Consider the following 19618-nt stretch of genomic DNA (forward strand, 5'->3'; position numbering starts at 1 on the left):
TCACTTTGCAAAATAGCTAAATATGAATGGGTTGAGAAGTTGAGAGGTCGGATATAAATATCAAGAGAAAACGTAAACGTGTTGAAGTGGGAGAGAGAAGTTAAAAGTGTTGGAAGTTTTTGGGAATCCAACAAAAAAGATTGAGATGGAAAATAAATAAAAAAAATACAAAAAATATGCTGGAGATAAAATAATATTAAAAATGTGATAAAATTCGAAAACAAATAAAAAATAAAAAAAATATGCTGGAGATAAAATAATACAAAAAATATGCTAGAAATAAAATAAAAAAATTACAAAAAAACAAAAAAAAAAAGAGATTTTAATATTTAGAAGATTTAATTAGTTGTGCATTAGAGATTTTAGGGCTGAAAATTAGGAGCGAAAGTTAAAAAAAACGAAAAAGAGATTTAATAATTAGAAGATTTAATTAATTACAAATATGCCATTAGGGTTTTTCTAGGGTTGCCCAGCGTTTCTTTCTTTTATATATAAGATATCTCATTTACCTTTATTATATTTATAAAAATATAATTAAATTATTATTACAAAAATAACTCCCATGAAATAACTCCCCTTAAATCTCTCACCAATTCCCCCAAATCTCTTTCAGAATGCAAATCACGCATTTTAGTTTTTCTTTTGATTCTTTTTACATTCTTTTTGTAATTTTGATTTAAATTTTTTTTTTCAATTTTCATTTTTTTAATTGGTTTTTTTACAGCAAATTTAACAAAAAAATTGAAATCCACTACATACTCATTGAAAACCACTATAAATTCATCTTTTACAATCTTTTTGTAATTTCGATTTAATTTTTTTTTTCAATTTTCGTTTTTTTAATTGGTTTTTTTACCACAAGTTTAACAAAAAAATGAAATCCACTACATACTCATTGAAAACCACTATAAATTCATCGAATACCACTATTCGATTAACGTAGAAATCAGTATGAAATTATCGTAATCAACTTTAATATTAATATAATGCACTACAAACGTATCGAAATCGAATAAAAATTTACATAATCCACTACGAATTAACGTAATCCATTACAAAATTATCAAAATCCACTACAAAGTTATCAAAATTGACTCTATAGGTTAAAGTAATCCACTACAAAATTAGCGTAATATATGGATTGAAATCCACTACATACTCATTGAAAACCAGTATAAATTCATCGAAAACCACTATTCGATTAATGTAGAAATCAATATGAAATTATCGTAATCAACTTTAATATTAATATAATGCACTACAAACGTATCGAAATCGAATAAAAATTTACATAATCCACTACGAATTAACGTAATCCATTACAAAATTATCAAAATCCACTACAAAGTTATCAAAATCCATTTTATAGGTTAAAGTAATCCACTACAAAATTAGCGTAATATATGGATTGAAATCCACTACATACTCATTGAAAACCACTATAAATTCATCGAAAACCATTATTCGATTTACGCCTTCATCAATTGAAGCAACAGAGCAGAGGAAAACCTTCATAATCCGTGTCAAGCACGAAGCAAAATCATGGGATGAAAATAAAAAAACCTAAAGCGACGAAGATTTTCGCATACCTTATAATCAACAACCGCCGACGAGAAAGAGAACCGCGGTGAACTTATCTATTTGCCGACAAAATATAGAGGGAAAGAGTTAAATCGTTCTGCGGTTTGGGAAAATATACCAACTTCGTGGGTAAACGGATCTCGTCGGCGAGTGAGAAGACAATTACCAGGATGTACAGATCTGGTAGTATGTAACGAGGGGCGGCGATGGTGGTGGGAAAAGAGAGGGGCGCCGACCGAGGAGGAGAAGGGCGAAGATGGTGTGGTCATCCGGTAAGACGGAGAGGTTGTGGGGCGAGATTATGGCGTGATTGTGAAGAGAAGGAATGGAGAAGAGAAATGAGTGAAGGGACGTGTTTCGTGGTTTGAGTAGGTTAAAAAAATTCAGAAAGGGTAGAACAGGTTATTAATAATATAATTTGTTTAATAAAATAAAATTGAATTTATCTAAAAAGGAGGAAAAAACCGGATTTAGTCTAATGATACATTGTATATGAGGGGGTTATCTCAAATAATCCCATTTTTATTAGTATAAATTATGTAATGTGCGGATAAGAAGTAACGAGTATTATCAAGCAAATTACTTCCTTGTCTTCTCCTAATTCTCCTAATATCTTTCGATTAATTCTCAAACTATGTCTCTTTGCTCAAATTACCATGTAACAATGGTATCAGAGTCCTTACGTTCCATGGAGGTGCGTAACAAATCAGATATTGAATTTCGTGCTGAGGTTGGAGAAATTCTAGTTCGACGCGAATCAAATTTCGTGCTGAGGTTGGAGAAATTCTAGTTCGACGCGAATTAAATTTCGACCAAATACACGACACCCTCCAAGTTATTGTCACAGAGCTTCAAGGCCTCTTCCAAACTCCAAAATGATGTCAACCCCTTGTTGTGAGAGAAACATCAACCAATCAAGCAAAAAATAACGATACCTACAACAAGCGCAATTCCAAACCCTACCTAAATAACAAACCTCAACAAACAAATTCCAAAAATCGCCGAGGAAAACGCAACGGGATGAATTTACCAAGCGAAACAATATTTTGAATTTCGTATTGCCCAAGATCAGCATGTGCACCTCGATTCCTTTTATTTAGAAGGAATCACTTTGGAATGGAATCCCTGGTTAACTAGGTTGAAGGGCTCGTCAGTAGGGGAAGATTTTACTAAGGCGTTGCTCTACCATTTTAGTTCTACAGGATTCGACAATCCTTCCGAAGGTCTCATTCGTTTCATGAGAAAAACATCCACTACTACAATTTATTAAGAAGAGTTCGAGAGACTCCCACTAGGCCAAAACAAAGTTATGGCGACGTTAAATTTTGAGACTAAATCCAATACGTCGCACCGTTGCGACGATTCCTACTACATTAGTCGCAACAGTTTAAATCCTGCTTTAGACTCAAAACCTTGGCGACGAAACTGGATTATCGTCGCTGTGTTGCGTCGAATCGTTTCCTAAACGTCGCAACGAGAAAACAAAATAATTTTCACATATTTTTGAGACGCAAAATGGACAAATGTCGTGCAAAGTATTTTTTTTTTATTTTTAAATTATATTATAGCGACAAAATACAGAGAATCGTCGCAAGGAGTTTGAAAAAAATATTTTTTCCTTCAATCCCTGCGACGAAATGTACGTCGTCGCAATTAGAATAATTTTTATTTTATTTATTATGTTACTCTGCGATGAATTGTGACTAAACGACGCAAAAAAATTGCATTTATTTCTTTTCCCGTTGCGTCGATTTCGTAAAACGTCGCAGTGAGAATAAATTATTTTCCTTTTATTATTTTTTTAATAAATATTGCGACGAATATGTATCTTAAACGTCGCAAGTGTTTTCTCTTTACCAAATTTTCGAGCCCAGATTGCTACGAATATATAAACGTCGCAATGGAATTAATTTTTTATTATTTTGTGGCGATGATTGATATGAAATCGACGCAATTAATTAATTTAAGATTTATTTTTATTTCATTTGCGCGTCGATTCAGTGGAATTCATCGCATAAAAGAATTGGGTTAAAAACCTAATTCGTTTCAGCCCAACTCTCCATTCTCTCTCTCTCTCTCTCTCTCTCTCTCTCTCTCTCTCTCTCTCTCTCTCTCTCTCTCTCTCTCTCTCTCTCTCTCTCTCTCTCTCTCTCTCTCTCTCTCTCTCTCTCTCTCTCTCTCTCTCTCTCTCTCTCTCTCTCTTCGACTCTACCGTCGCCGGTGGCGGCGTCGTTCTGCCGGCGCCATTCCACCATCACCGGCCACCAAACTGCCCTAATTTCAATTTGTAATCTACGCCATCAAACTCCCCCGTTCTTTCTCTCCCTCTCTCTCTCCCTCCATTTTTTTCTCACTCTCTCTCTCTCTCTCTACTGTTCTGTTCCGGTGTCTTGCCGCCTCCTTTGTCGTTGCCTTGCCGCCGCCTCGTCTGTGAAAGCTGCCGTTTCAAAGTTTGGTGGAATCGTTGACTGGAAAGCCCACCGTGTGCAGACTGTCGAGGTATAATCTTCGTTATTGCCTATTTTTCGTTTTTTTTTATTAAGACATGCATTCTTGTAACGAGGTTAGAGGTGGAAATTGGAACAAAATTTATGATTTTTGCCGATTGTGATCCAAAATTTTTCGATTTTGAAACAATATTTTTCATTACAAATTCCAAAATTCCATTTTTTTATTTATTGAAATTGGAATAATTATGAGATTATGATTTCGGATCCGATATCAGTTTTCGAAAAATTCTGATTTTTTTTCTTGATATTTACACTTGTAATGTCAAAATTATTATGTATTTTGTATTTTAGGTGATTAAGAAACTGTAATTTATGTGTTCTAAATAGTAGAAGACTTATCAAATATTGAATAATTCTTTTTAGCAATTGATTTATAAATAAATCAATAATTATGTAAAACTGATTATATGATTATTATGTTAATAAAAGAAATATTTGTGTGCGTGGTTCCGTAAAATTTCTTCTCATTTCGGAAAAGTGGTAAAGGGCAGTATTGGGAGTTCGGAAAATTTCTTCTCATTTCGATTATTTTTTTTCTATATTAATTAATGCATTCTACATAATAAAAACAATATTTTGAATAACTGAAATATTTGTCATGCTATTTTTTACCAGCATCAGTAAGACTATTTACTTACTACAAAATGGCAAATGATAGGAGTTGGGTTTTGATAGATGATCATCGATTAGATGCATTTCAAAAGGGTTGTGAAGAATTTTTGGATTTTGCTTTTAATAAGGCTGCGATTGATAATAAAATACGATGTCCATGTCGAGATTGTGAGTGTAGAAAAATTGGGGATCGGGAATTTGTCCACGGACATTTACTTTGGAGGGGTTGGGATAAATCTTATGGTTTAGGCCAATGGGTAATGCACCTAGAGTCTGAGGAAGAATATCGGGCATCAGGTTTGTGAAACAAATGAAGCTGCTGATTTCAGAATGTCCGAAGTTGAAGAGGTGAATGAAACTGATGGTGGTGCGAGTGGCCGTTAGAACATGGAAGAATTGTTGCATGCATGTATTCATCATGATCCACACGAATCATTGGAAGAATCCACACCGGAAGTTGATGATTTTCGTAAACTCATTGAAGAGTGGTGTATCCCTCTATATGATGGATGCCAAGAAAATTCTAAACTTTCATTCGTGTTGGAATTCTACAAAATTAAACCTCGAGGCAAGATGAGCGATAAGACGTTTTCAGACACACTCCAACTAATTAAAAAAATTCCCGGTCTAAATATTCCCGACTCTTTTTATGAAGTTAAGAAGTTGATTGGGAAATTGGGGTGTGGTTATGTGAAAATTGATGCATGTCAAAATAATTGCATGTTGTTATGGAAGGATGATACAGACTTAGATTCATGTAGAGTCTGCAATGCTTCACGATGGAAGACTTCCATGGAGAACCAGTCGAGCTCTTCAACCACTCGCCGCAAAAGAGTACCCAAAAAGGTTTTGCGACACTTCCCTTTGATTCCGAGACTTAAGCGTTTATTTATATGTGAGAGAACATCCATTAACATGAGATGGCATGCGGAGACTCGATGTGACGATGGAGTTCTCAGGCATCCTGCTGATTCCGATGCGTGGAAAGAGTTCGATAAGAAACATGAGTCATTTTCTTTGGAATCCCGAAACGTAAGGCTAGGTTTGGCTACAGATGGTTTTAATCCTTTTGGATCATTAAGTAGCAAGTATAGCACGTGGCCTGTCATTCTAATGATTTACAATTTGCCACCAAATTTGTGCATACAACGTTCTCATATGATGATGTCATTGCTTATTTCTGGTCCCAAGGGACCTAAAAATGGCATTGATGTTTATTTGCAACCATTGATAGATGAGCTGAAGGAGTTGTGGATTTCGGGAATTCAAAATTTTGATATGTCCACAAAACAGTACTTTAATATGCGATCGGCCCTCTTGTGGACTATTAATGACTTCCCGGCACTTGGTAATTTATCGGGATGGAGCACGAGCGGTTATCTTGCTTGTCCTAGTTGTGCTGAAGATACCGTATCTGAGCGTTTGTACAAGTCAAACAAACAATGTTTTATGGGATATAGCCGCTTTCCAGAGGAAGGGGCACCACCTCCACCATCTGGGGAAGATGTCTTATCAAAAACGGAGGGAATCGATGTTGTATTTGGCGTAGGTCAAACAGTTCATAGAGATTCTCAATGGAGAAAGAGAAGTATTTTCTTTGAATTGCCTTATTGGAAAGATAATTTGATACGTCATAACCTGGATGTCATGCATATTGAGAAGAATATTGGGGAATTGTTACTAAAGCGGCTATTAAATCTTCTTAGCAAAAATGATGGTTTTGAAAATGCAAAGGAGGACATTGAAAAAATAAAAAAACCACCATCTGGTAAGATTGGTTCACGATTTCCCACTCTAGTCCAAAACTTGGGAAGTATCACAAGATGTCTGTCCAGTCTAAGAAATCGTTTTGTGATGTTATATCAAACATTAATGTTCCTAACGGCTATGCATCCAATATAGCCCGTTGTGTGAATGAAGACAAAGTAGGGGGACTGAAGAGCCACGACTATCATGTATTGGTGCAACAATTGCTTCCATTGGCAATTCGGAATGTGGGGTTACCTAACAAGATGGCTTGTACTATTATTCGATTGTGTAGTTTTTTTCGAGGCTTATGTTCCAAAACCAACATAGTTGAAGATTTTCAAAAACTACACTATAATATTGTAAAAGTACTATGCAATCTTGAGAAATTGTTCCCCCCATCATTCTTTGTTGTGATGATGCATTTGCCGGTTCACATAGCTCATGAAGCAATGGTTGCCGGACCAGTGCATTTCAAGAGCTGATGTCATATTTAATTTCCATTAACTTATTATAATAAAATCTAATCTTTATAAAATTTCCTTTGACATAGATATTTGGGCCACTTAAAGAGTTTTGTACGGAATAAAAAGTGTCCTGGAGGCTCTATTGCCGAATGTTACGTCACTGAGGAATGCTTAAACTTTTGCTTACTATACACAGAAAACTTCTCAGCTACACTTTGTGATGATGAACCACAAAGTGCATTTTAAATATTCTCGGGAGTATCAAATGATAGTGATGTACATCCTAAGTACAAAGTTCTCAATTATGATTTAATGGAGAAGGCACACAACTATTGCCTTTTCAACTGTGACGAAGTCCGACCTTGCATTGAGTAAGTTATCTATATGGTATTTTAATTTTCAATAGTTTTCATTGAACTATTTAAAATATATACCCTTTTCGTAGGGAGCATTTAGAGACCGTTAAGAATAAAATCTCAACGAGTGACCTTGCTTACCAATGGCAAATTCAACAGTTACAGGACAAAGAATTCCGTCGTTGGTTTCAATCATATGTAAGTGTATTCCATTAGATTGTGATTAATTTTCATATTTGTTACTTAAGATAAGTAACCGTTTGTTGGCCAACTAGGTGCAAAGAAAGGTTGGAATAGATGAAAATCTTAGAGTCTTGGCTAGTTCCCCTGATTTTAGAGTGAAGACTTTTAAGAGACTTGATGTTCAAGGGTTTACATTTCGTACAAAATCGTCTGAAGAATCTCATTTTACTCAAAATAGTGGTGTGTTTATGAAAGCAACAACTACCAGTTTCGCGAGTTCGAAGGATAAATCTCCAAGAGATGAAGATGTAGGCTACTATGGCGTAATAAAAGACATCATTGAACTTTCATTCAATGTTGGTGCAAAAAAAGTAGTCTTGTTCGAGTGTGATTGGGTTAATATTCGTACGAACAGGAGGGACAACCTAGGCTTTACACTTGTGAATTTATCCAGGCCAGATCCAAAAGCAAATCCTTTTGTTCTGCCATCACAAGTATTGCAAGCATTCTACGTCGAAGATCCACGTGAGAGGCCATGGGTGGTGCCTGTTGTTATTAAACCAAGGGACAACTTTGCTCTAAAATCTGAGGATCTTGTTGAAGTTGAAGATGGATGTTATGAGATACTTTCGATAAATAATGACATAAATGTTATAGATGTTATGGAACAGTAACTCATTGTATTTGTTGATCAAATATTTTTGGAACTCATATTTGTAAATTTACCTTTTATTTGAATTATTTATCGTCTTAGTATTTTCATTAAGTTTATTTTTATTATTAATGTATTTAACTCGTCATATTATGTTATATGTGTTGTCTAACTTAAAATTGATGCTAATGTATCTTCTTTTCTTGTTCAGGCAGCCCGATTTGTGTATTTTCTATGTCAGGGCAAGGTTCGAGCACAGAGCAAGGTTCGAGCACAAATTATGATGTAGTAGTACATGTGGACTTTAACGATGCAGGTCTTCCAGTCGGGCGTGGGAGGAACGGATTGGTGCGGGCCATTGCTAGTCAAGTTACACATTGTGACCTTTTTAGTCCTTGCATTTCTTGGCTTAAGCTCAAAAAAGACGGTCGGGTTGAGAAATTGTGGTTACGATTCAAGGTATTTGAAATTATTAAAAATTTAATAATAATTCTTAGTTAGTTAAATTGATTTGTTGTATATGAATTTTTTTTATTCTTGTTTGGACAAATGGAAACTTCCTGATTGAGATTCTACGAAGAAATGGTTCAATGCTACGGCCAATGCTCGTTGGAAAGATCATAGAACTTAAGTGTTGAAAAAAATTTATGATAGAGCACCAGATCTTGCCACTACTAAGGCAAATCGTCCGGAGGGATTGATTAGTTCATCTACATGGGAGGAATTGTGTGATTAATTTTTTTCTATATCTGATTCCAGTGGTGATGGCAAGGTAAATTATATTTCTTTTGATTTTTTTTTTCTAATTTGTCATGTTCAAATAAATTTAATCGAAGTTTATTAACATGTGTATATTCACAGTCCAAGTCTGATAAATGCCGAGAATCCCGAATGAAAATCGCTACCGACCACCATTGGGGTCAAACTAGTATTAGTGGGTGGTCTCATGAACATGTAAGAAGTCTTATATATTTTTTTGTTAAATTTTTCGTATTATATTCATGTATATTTTATATTAATTTTTTTTATAAAGTTTTATTACAGCTTCAAAATTTTGGTAAAGCTCCTACCGTGGTTGATAAATATAAAAAAGATTATATGCGTATCGACCCATTGATGCCAATCGTGGAATCCGGGTCATCCACGGAGGAGGGTGAGAGGGCAGTAAGTTTTCATCCTTAGTTGTTTTGTATGTTGAATTAGTTGGTGGGCTTTTTGTTTTGGTATTGTGTGTTTGATCTATTGTTTGGTATATATGTTAAATTGTGTTTGATCTATTGTTTGGTATATATGTTGAATTTGTTGATGTGTTTTTTATATATTGATATTTTTTTGGTATGTCCATAGAATATGTTATGCTGCCCAATTTTTTGTTTAATTTATGAATTTATGGTTATTTATTTGTATTTTCAGGAAGACTTGGAAAGAGTATACGAATGGTGTATTAATGATGGAAAAGATCAAAGTACGGCCGACTCAATAGCTTGTGAAAGAGTGTTGGGTAAGACAAAAGTACTTGGGATTCAAAGCTCAACCACTAAGAAAGTTGCAAGATCAAGATTTTCTTCTGTTAGAAATGAAGAGTTGGAGACTAAAGTCGAGCTCTTAGAAGGAGAATTGCAAGAATCGCGAGATGAAGTGAGCTCACTTAAAGAATCTTTGAACTCATTACTTTATACTTTAAGACAAAAAGGAATTGTCGATCAGCCCGTCTCCAAAACTCCAAATTCAGGTACTTCAAATGACGACGAAGAACGACTCAATTCGGATTAATTTCATTTTGTAATGCTACAATATTTTTCTAATTTTTTATGTAATTCTAGATTCGTATATGTATTGTGACTTGGTATTTAATTTTATGTAGACTTCAACTTTAAAACTACTGTGTAATTTAATTTAGTAGTTTAATTGTTTTAGTGAAATTAATAATTATTTATAAGTAATTTATTATATAAAATAATATATATATATAAAACTATACAGTAACATTTGCGACGAATATAATCATTTTCGTCGCAAATAAAGTACGTCGATGTACTATATTTCGTCGTAAATCTTGTTTTGGTAGAACTAAATATTGCGACGAATAGTTAACATTCGTCGCACAAATTGACGACGAACAGAGAAATATCGTGGCAATACGTTGCGACGATATATGTATTTCGTCGCAACCTAATATTATTTTATTTTTGTTGAAATTTTTATTTTGCGACGAACATAAAAAACGTCGCAAGAAACGGCGACGATAGTGTAGATATAAATGTCGCAAACACAAAAATCTAATTTATTATATAAAATCGACTTTGTGCGACGAAAATGTAATTCGTCGCCCCGTTAGCGACGAAATTGAGAATTCGTCCTAGCGTTTGCGACGGGATTATTGGCGTTGAATTTGGACCCCCATTGCGACGAAATCGAAATCGTCGCAGAAGTCCTAATTTCGTCGCAAGAGTCCTATTTGTGTCGCAAGATTTCGTCGCTTGTGGCCGGTTTTCTACTAGTGTCCCTCAAATAATTGATGGATCATCAGACGAACTGAATTCGCAAAACGATCCCATACACGTATGAAGACTATATCCTTGAGGATAAGGATATTTCGAGCGGACGTGAATGAATGATACATATAATTATTTAATTAGTGGAAAGAATTAGTCAAATTAGGTGTTAGTTGCTAGTTTTCAATTAATTGCATGAAAATGGGTGTTGGTTGCAAGAGTAGCTTGCCCTTGAAATTTAGAAGCACGTACCTCATACTTTTAAAGAGTAGTTTTCAATTAATTGCATGAAAATAGGTACTAGTTATATTATTAAGTAGTATATATTATGTAAATGTGCGGATAAAAAGTAACAAGTATTATCAAGTAAAATGTCTTCTTCTAATTCCAATTCTTCTAATATCTCTTGATTTTTTTTTATTCTCAAACTATGTTTCTTTGCTCAAATTACCACGTGATATGTTTACTGCTTTGATCTTAACTAAGTTATGTACGAATGTAGTGATTTGATTATGAACATTAGAATTGTAATTCACGCTAAAGAAAATTATAATTAAGGGTTAAATACACTTTACACTCCTATAATATATATCCTATGTAACATTTACCAAGTTAAAGTATCATTTGAATTAAATACTTACCCCTCAAGCACCAGTTAATTTATATTTTAAGTTTTAATACATTAAATTTTTCTCCTTTATTGAAAGGGGTAGATCTTTAAGAAATAACATCTAATTGTTTTTGGATCAATTAATTGAATAAATTCATATCGATAAATTTTAAGAAATCAATACATAATTAATTTTGATCTTAAGTATTTTAATTTATTTTAGTTCATTAATTTCTTAAAATATATTTTCATGCATTATTATACAATATATATTATCTTTATATTTTTCTCCAAAAAAATATTTTTTAGTTACTTTTCAATCGATGTTTTTGATAAACTATTTAAATTATTTTTAATTATTCTATCCAATAAAAGTGGAAATAGATTAAGATTATTATAATATTTTAAAATTTTAAATACAAAATAATTAATGTTGAGGGGTAAGTATTACAACTGATACTTTAAGGGATAAGTGTTACATAGACTATAAGGGTGCAAAATATTTTTGACCCTATAGTTAATCTAATGTCTCATGTTAATTAATCAAAATTATTTGCATGCATAATAATGGATAATTGAGTGATCGATAAACACATAAGGAGAATATAAAATCTTAGGCTTGTAGTTAGATCATATTTGTGATTGCAATTGCTTTCTTAGATAATTTGCAGAGTTTATATAATTCAGTTTACTTTCATAATTTAGCGTTAACAAACCGACTTTAATTTTGATTCGATTGCATATGAATATGATCATATGTTGCAAAAATTTAGTACTTAGAATTAGATAGTTTGAATATTTATATGGATTCATCATGAGACTCTTGTAAATATATTTTATTATTTGTTACAATACGCCCATCTGTGAAGTGGATTTCTGCCAACTAAAAGTTTTCAGTCTCTTATGCATTTTCTTTCGAGAAATGCTTAAATTGCAAACTTGTAAGTATGCCAATTAGAACATTTAGCACGTAAAAGAATAAAAAAATAAAATAAAATACAAATTTTAATTTTTTTTTTTTTAATTACATCACATGCATTAAAGGATCTCTCAAAGGCTTGGTTACTCAGGCCTTACCATCTACTCCTTGGATCTTTTCAAATTGACAATTATTTAATTTTTATATTTTTCGTAATTTATATCGAGAAATCAAGAAGAAGAAAAAAACAATTAGCAGAACAAATCAAGAAAAAAAAACTATTAGAGTAACTAGGCATTAGTGTAACGGAACATGATGTGTAGATCTACGGTTCAACCCAGTGCATATAACCAGGTGTAACATCTAATTTCCTTTCCTGAGCATGATATTGGCACGGCTCAATCAAACTAAAAGACCCGATTCTCAGGAGTTTTGATTTGATTGAGCCATTCCAACATCGTTGGTTGCAAGTATAATAATCACTTATTTTTTTCCTATATAAAAAAAAATAAAAAAAATAATACCTTTGTCACGTTCTAATAAGCTCTTCATCTGTAAGCTGTTTATTTCTTGAGGTAATTAATTATGAGGATATTGAAAAGAGAGGAAAGGGAGAAATAGAGAAATTTGTAGTTGATGACAATGTTTAAGGGATCTTTGCTTGATTAATTGTTGGAATATATATATATATATATAAAAGAAAAAAATTTAAATCTAATACATAGTGGTTGATGACATTTTTCCAATAACAAAAAGATGTCACTTTCTCTAATATTTTAAAATTTTAATATTTGAATGACTATACTTTAGGTGAAATGCCAGCTTGGGAAACCTAATTTTGATGCCAAAAGGTAGTCATCATCATATCATCATTAATGTCATGGATTATAACAAAGAATTATTACAAAAAACTATATATATATATATAGGGGTTATTTGACAAAAGCCCCTGGTTATACATGTGCAATTACAAGGAGTCCATTTTTTTTCTAGATTTTAAAATAAATCCAAATCATTTTTAATGTATTAAAATTAATTAAGTTTCACTATTATACCCTTATACTAATCTAAAACATATCTTAGGTTTAGGAATACATAACGTATTATCTTTTTCATAATTAAAACCCCATAAATCTCGGTCCTTAATCTCCGAACACAACCCACGCCTCATGTCTCCTCTTCGAGTCGCCATCTTTCTCTCATCATACAAAATAAAAACAACCCAAAAAACCTACTGTATGTTAAATTATTTAAAACCATAATATTATTACATAATCATACAATTTTTTCCTCAATCTAGTGCGAAATAAATTATAATATTGATTTGATGTCAGGTAGAACAAGTCCATTGAAGTGCTTGAATTTTTTATTTTCATATATGTTATTATTTCCATTAACAGATGTTTGATTTTCTAATTTCTTTGTTTTTTTTTCTTTGCTTCTCGTATATGTTATGATTTTCTTTTCTAACAAAAAAATGTTTCATCATGTTCAAGTAATGGTGAGGTATGTTTTCGACATTGGTGGTATATGGTGGAGACGGCTTAGAGCAGGTCAAGGACGCCGCCACGCGGTCTCAGATTCTCCGGTTCTCAGTTTGCCCCTTTACCAGGAGAGTCAAATCATCATTAGTATCGTTTCTGCACCAAGCTCTTGGCCAATCACAATCGTGTCCGTGGGATTACGAAAGTTTTCCCAAAGGGTTGCGTTGGATCGATTGAGCAATACGAGGTTTCAAGTCTGCGTTAGCCTCAGAGCAGAAGCTAATGACTCGAAAGTTGGAGTGGTTTTTAATAATTATTTACAGAATTTTATAATGGGTTTCAATAATTATGTACAGATTTGTATAGTGGGTTTCAATATTTTACATCAACCACTATAAAAATCTGTACAAAAATTATAGTTGTTTTCAATAATTTTTTAACAGATTTTTATATAACTCTATATACAGAGTGGTTTTTAGTTGACATAGTTGTCATACAGAGTGGTTTTCAAGTTTACATAGTTGCTTTCATGTTATATAATTGTTATACAGTGGTTTCCGTGTTTATATATATGTTTATACAGAGTGGTTTTCATATATAAAGTGGTTTTTATTAAAAAAACAGGAAAGAAAATAAAAATAAAACTATTTAAAAAAAATCGAAATTAAGAAAAAAAGAAAAACCATGAAATAAGGAAAATAAAAATAAAACTATTTTTTTTAAATTAAAATACAAAATATGAAAAATATAAGTAAAAAAAAACTTAAATAAAAACCGAAAATAAAAAAAAAATTACAAAATTTTCTTTTAAATTGAAATAAAAAAACCATTAAACAAAATAAAAAAAGAATAGGAAAAAAAAACTGAATTGGAGTGATGTGGGGAATAATTTTTGGAGAAGATTTGGGTGTAGATTAAGGGTATAATTTTTTTTAAATTAAATAATTATACTAATTAATAATTAGTGGGGGCATATATGATTTTTCAGGCCCATTGGATTTATCTCAAATATCATTTATGAATAAATGATTTATCAAGAATTAAAATTCCAATGAAGGGTGTTTGGCATATAGCCCCATATATATATATATATATATATATATATATATATATATATATATATATATATATATATATATATATATATATATATATATATATTGCCCAAGAATAAGCAATATTGGCTCTTTTGTTCAAAATATGTTATTAATCAATTCACAACATTTCAATTGCAATAATTTGTGGTGGAAATTAGAATGGAAATTTCAAAATCCGCAAATAAATATTTAGGTGGTGTTTGCCAAAAAAAAATTAAATTGATTATGAGTTTTTTTTTTTTTTTTAATTCATAATCAGTTTTTAATTGTTTCAAACACTAGCGTTTGCTTCTACCATTCTTAAAATAATCAGCTTTAAATCATAATTTGATATGGACTACTCAACCGGCATCTCTAATTTAAAAGCATTTATGTAATAAACTAAAAGAGGTATTTGACGTATTCACCCTTAATTTCCTAATTTTAAATCACAACTATTAGAACAATTTCGATATTTTACGAAAATAAGTTAAAAATTAAGTGTAGCAAAAATTCTAACTTATTTACTAGAAATTTGCGAATTATTGCACAAGAGTGTTGGTTGATCCTTAGTTCCTTCACATAAAAAAGTGACGAAATAGGATTTATTTATTTGATTTATGTTTTTAGGATATATGATAATGTGTAAATTGAATAACCTTTAGTACTAAAAGTAAAAGAAAAAATGAATAACAAATAAACAATCATGTTTAATACAATTTATAATTCCAATAATTGCATACATATAACCAAATCCAATTGCATGCCCATTAAACTTCTAAGAACACAACAAAAAGAAATATCGACATACTTTGATTGATTTTATAATATATATTATATAAAATATTCTGCAGATATGTAAAAAATATTAAGCATAAGTAATATGGAGTAAACTGCAAATACTACCCTTGTGTTATATCAAAATAGCAAAAACCCCCCTGTGATAAATAAACTAGCAAAAACCCCCCTGTGAAATTTAGTTAAAGGCAGAATCCCCCCTAGCTGATTTTTTAGACTTGAAATGACAAAATTGTCCCTCAAAATGTATTTATATATATACATATTATGTGTATATTTATTCTTTTTAATTTATTTGTTTAGAAATAAAAAAAAATAGTAAACAACTAAATTGATTATTTTTTAAATAAAATAATTAAAATATTTATAAAATATAAGAATTTATTAATTGCAAGACTCCAGGGGTATTTGTGTCTTTTTATATCAAGTCAACCCTCAAATAGTTCCATAGGGGGGTTTTTGCTATTTAAATAATTTCACAGGGGAGGTTTTTGCTAGTTTATTTATCACAGGGGGGTTTTTGCTATTTCGAGATTACACAGGGGTAGTTTTTGCAGTTTACTCAAGTAATATGTGACAAGTTCCACCAAAAAAGTATTAGGAAATGAAATTCGAACCCTGGTATAACTTTTATTTTGATGTTCCAAAACTTAAATTTTCATCTCCAAACGAGGGAATTAAATTGGTACTTAATTCGATATTCAACTTCCGGAGATGCAAAAATGTATCCCAGAAAAAAGAGGTATCAAAACATTAACTACCCAATAAACCTATTATAAATTGAAACGTGTCAATTTTAAATATATTTATACATATATTTAAAAATTTGATGATTCATTTAATGCTTACGATTGAAGTAAATTAGTATCAAAATAATAAAACGAGCATCAAATAAATATTTAGTGATCCATTTTAATATTTTGCCATTGAAGTTGCTCTAATTCACAATAGGTCAATTCAATCTGATATGGAAAATAATATTGTTTTATTATATATATATCCACACGTATGAAAACAACTTCATAGCTTATAAACTATTTTTTAGAAGAATTATTGAAAAGTTTCGACAATCATTACAATCGCTTCACTTAAAGTAATATTACTTTACGAAGTATCTGACAATTACTATACAACAACAAGAAATGAATAAATAATTAGTAAAAGCCCCCGGCGGATGATCTAGCGATTGTAGTAAGTGAAATTGTGTTAATTGATTTATGTTCGAATCCATTTACCAGCAACAGCTAGGTCGAGTTTAGCACACAAGACTAACCTAATATAGTTTACGTCTCTCGTATAATTTTTAAGTTATTATACGAGAAAATAGATTTATTCGGTGCACATATACAATTTTATTGTTTACAGAGGAAAAATAAAAATACTAATTGCCTTAGTGGTTGGCCAAATTGACAATTGAGGACAAGAAAACAATAATCTAACTATAATGATTCCCCTACTCAATTCATTTTATGTTTATTATAATATTAATATACTTTTATGCATTGTTTTGTTTTTCTGTTCGGCCGACAAGCAGAATGTGGAATCGAATATGCATTATGCACACGGTTGAATTTAGATTTAATTAATCCATAATTAATATATATATATATAATGAAAATAAAAATGGGTTGTTAGCCAAGGGATCAAATGCACGAGTACAAGCACGATTGTCGAGTAATTTATTTTGTGATAGTTTTGATTTGAGATTTGATTTAGTATTTAAATAATTGTATAAGGACTTGTTAAACTTTCTGAAGGGCTATTTGAAGATTACTATTAGCCGATTATTCTTATTATTATGTGTTAAATATAGTTTAAACCCCAAATGTATACCCTTTGTAACATTTATTCCCTAAAGTATTATCTGTAACATTTACCTCCCTCGAGCTCAATTTAATTTGTATTTTAAATCCTAATACCTTACAATTTTATTTTATTTATCTAAAATAATAACTAAGAGAATAATGAAATTACACAACTAAAAATATCTATTGAAAAATGCAATATTTTAAAATTTAAAAATATTATCTTGTACTGTTGGGTACATATTTAATCACTAACATCTAATTGAGTAAGTGTTATTGGACCAAGTAATCGAATATATTCATATCGATAAATTTTAAGGAATCAATACATAAATAATAGTAATCTTAAGTATTTAAATTTATTTTAGTTCATTAATTTCTTAAAATATATTTTCATTCATTATTATACAATATATATTATTTTTTAATTTTTTTTTCCAATAATTTAATTTTAGTTACTTTTCAATTTTTATGATCCAATAATTATAAGATTGTTATATTTATTATGTTTTAATTCTAAAATATTAAATATTTTACATTGAGGGGTGGGTGGTACAAATAATACTTTTAGGGGGTAAGTGTTACATATCCTATATTTTAGGGGTGCAAATTGTATTTAGCCCTATTATTATTTCTAGTAATTTACCTTATATTATGTGGTGCGGTATTTTGGAGGAATGGGTCGGGTTTGAATCTGGATTTGGGCCTTGGTAATATGGTGTCCATGTGAGTTATTCGGACTTTTGAAGCCCAAAAAATGATCTTACCATTAATTAGTTTGAGGAATTGGTGAAAGGAAAATGATAACTTTTCTCTAGACATATATATATTATGTTGATAAACTATTTAAATTAGATGATACATACATACAATTTTAATCGATATTCTAATTCTTGAATCTTGATTAATAGAGACAATAATCTCTGTCAAAATTCTCTATATTGAGTGATCAAATTATCCTTTTTGATTCGTAAACTACAAATATATTTTTTCATTAAACGGTGTTTGAAAGAACTTAAAAAAAAAAGTTTTGATTAATTTCTAAATGTTGAATGTGTATCCAAACTCAATGAAAAGTCAATTTTAAGTAATTTATTTTAAGAGAAGTACTCCAAGGATGTTTTTCATATTTTAGCTTAACACAATTTATTCTAAGAGGCTGTCGAAAAAAAAAATTATTCTAAGAGAAGTAAAAGTAAATGTTTTGTATTTTTTATTAACTTTTAAGTAGAGTCATTCTGAGCGGGAAAAGAGAGAGCCTGGAATCACCTTTTAAAAGCTTTTGCAAACACCGATGGTAAATCCCAATTTTTTGAATATGCTTAATAATTTAGTACTCATCTGTCCCATAATATATGTTTCTTTGGGAGTTTTTTTTTTCCGAAATTATTTGTCACTTAGTACTTTCAATGAAGCATCAATTTTATTTTATTTTCAGTTCTGCCCTTTTATCACTCTTAGTTGATAAATAATTAGTGACAAGGATAAATGAGTAATTTTCTATGTTATTTGTTATAGTCTATACGTAGTTATTGACGCAACAATAGAAAACGTTATATAATATAGGACGGAGGGAGTATACAATATTGCAAGAGTGTACTTAAAATTTCCAGCATTTTACGAATTCTATTTATACATAGGGCTTTATTTTGACCTTTTAGGCACATTCGAAGCCCTTTTATTCGGAGTTAGTTTTTAGCCTACAATGGTATTCTCCCTGTACATCAACATTAAGTAGCAAAGCCAAGATGTTAAGTTCGGAGTCGAATGCATGCATTAAAATGCTTGCTACGATTTTACTATAAATTTTCTCCTTAGCGGATATGGGTGTGAAAAAAGTTTTGCTACGGTAAACAGCTGTAGCAAATACTCTTTTGTTACGGTAACACAGGTATAATGCTTTAAACTACAATTTTTTTGCTCCGGTAAAAAGCCGTAACAAAATGTACCTTTTACTACGGGACAATCTTGGAGTCGTAGTAAATGCTAGGATATACTGTAGTAAAAAAGTATTTGCTGCTGCCATTTGCCGTAGCAAAATTTATGTCATGCCCGTATATGCTATGGGGCAAATACATAGTAAAAGCCTTTGTACTGCGAATTTAGTACGTTTTGCTACGGTTAATGGTCGTAGTAAAATGTCATTTTTCTACTAGTGTAAATCCTAGCATTTACTATGATCCGCAGATTGTCGCCGTATTAAAATGAATCTTTTGTAACGACTTTTTCATGTATCAGAAAAGATTCGTAGTAAAAAACCATTTTGCTACTCATATGTGTGTGTGTGTGTGTGTGTACGAGATAACAATATATCTATCCCTAGC

At 31.2% G+C, this 19618-nt stretch overlaps 1 protein-coding gene across 1 annotated transcript; it reads left to right on the forward strand.

The window, feature by feature from the left end:
- The first annotated feature begins 5618 nt into the window (after positions 1-5618).
- Positions 5619-8129, forward strand: LOC148771010 (uncharacterized). Its single transcript, XM_088817446.1, has 4 exons — positions 5619-6471; positions 6606-6702; positions 7362-7470; positions 7548-8129. The coding sequence occupies exons 1-4, from the start codon at positions 5619-5621 to the stop codon at positions 8127-8129; spliced, it is 1641 nt and encodes a 546-aa protein (XP_088673572.1).
- The last annotated feature ends 11489 nt before the right edge of the window (positions 8130-19618 follow it).

Source organism: Erythranthe guttata, chromosome 4 (assembly GCF_056151865.1).
Source record: "Erythranthe guttata isolate IM_541 chromosome 4, IM_541, whole genome shotgun sequence".
Lineage (NCBI taxonomy): Eukaryota > Viridiplantae > Streptophyta > Magnoliopsida > Lamiales > Phrymaceae > Erythranthe > Erythranthe guttata.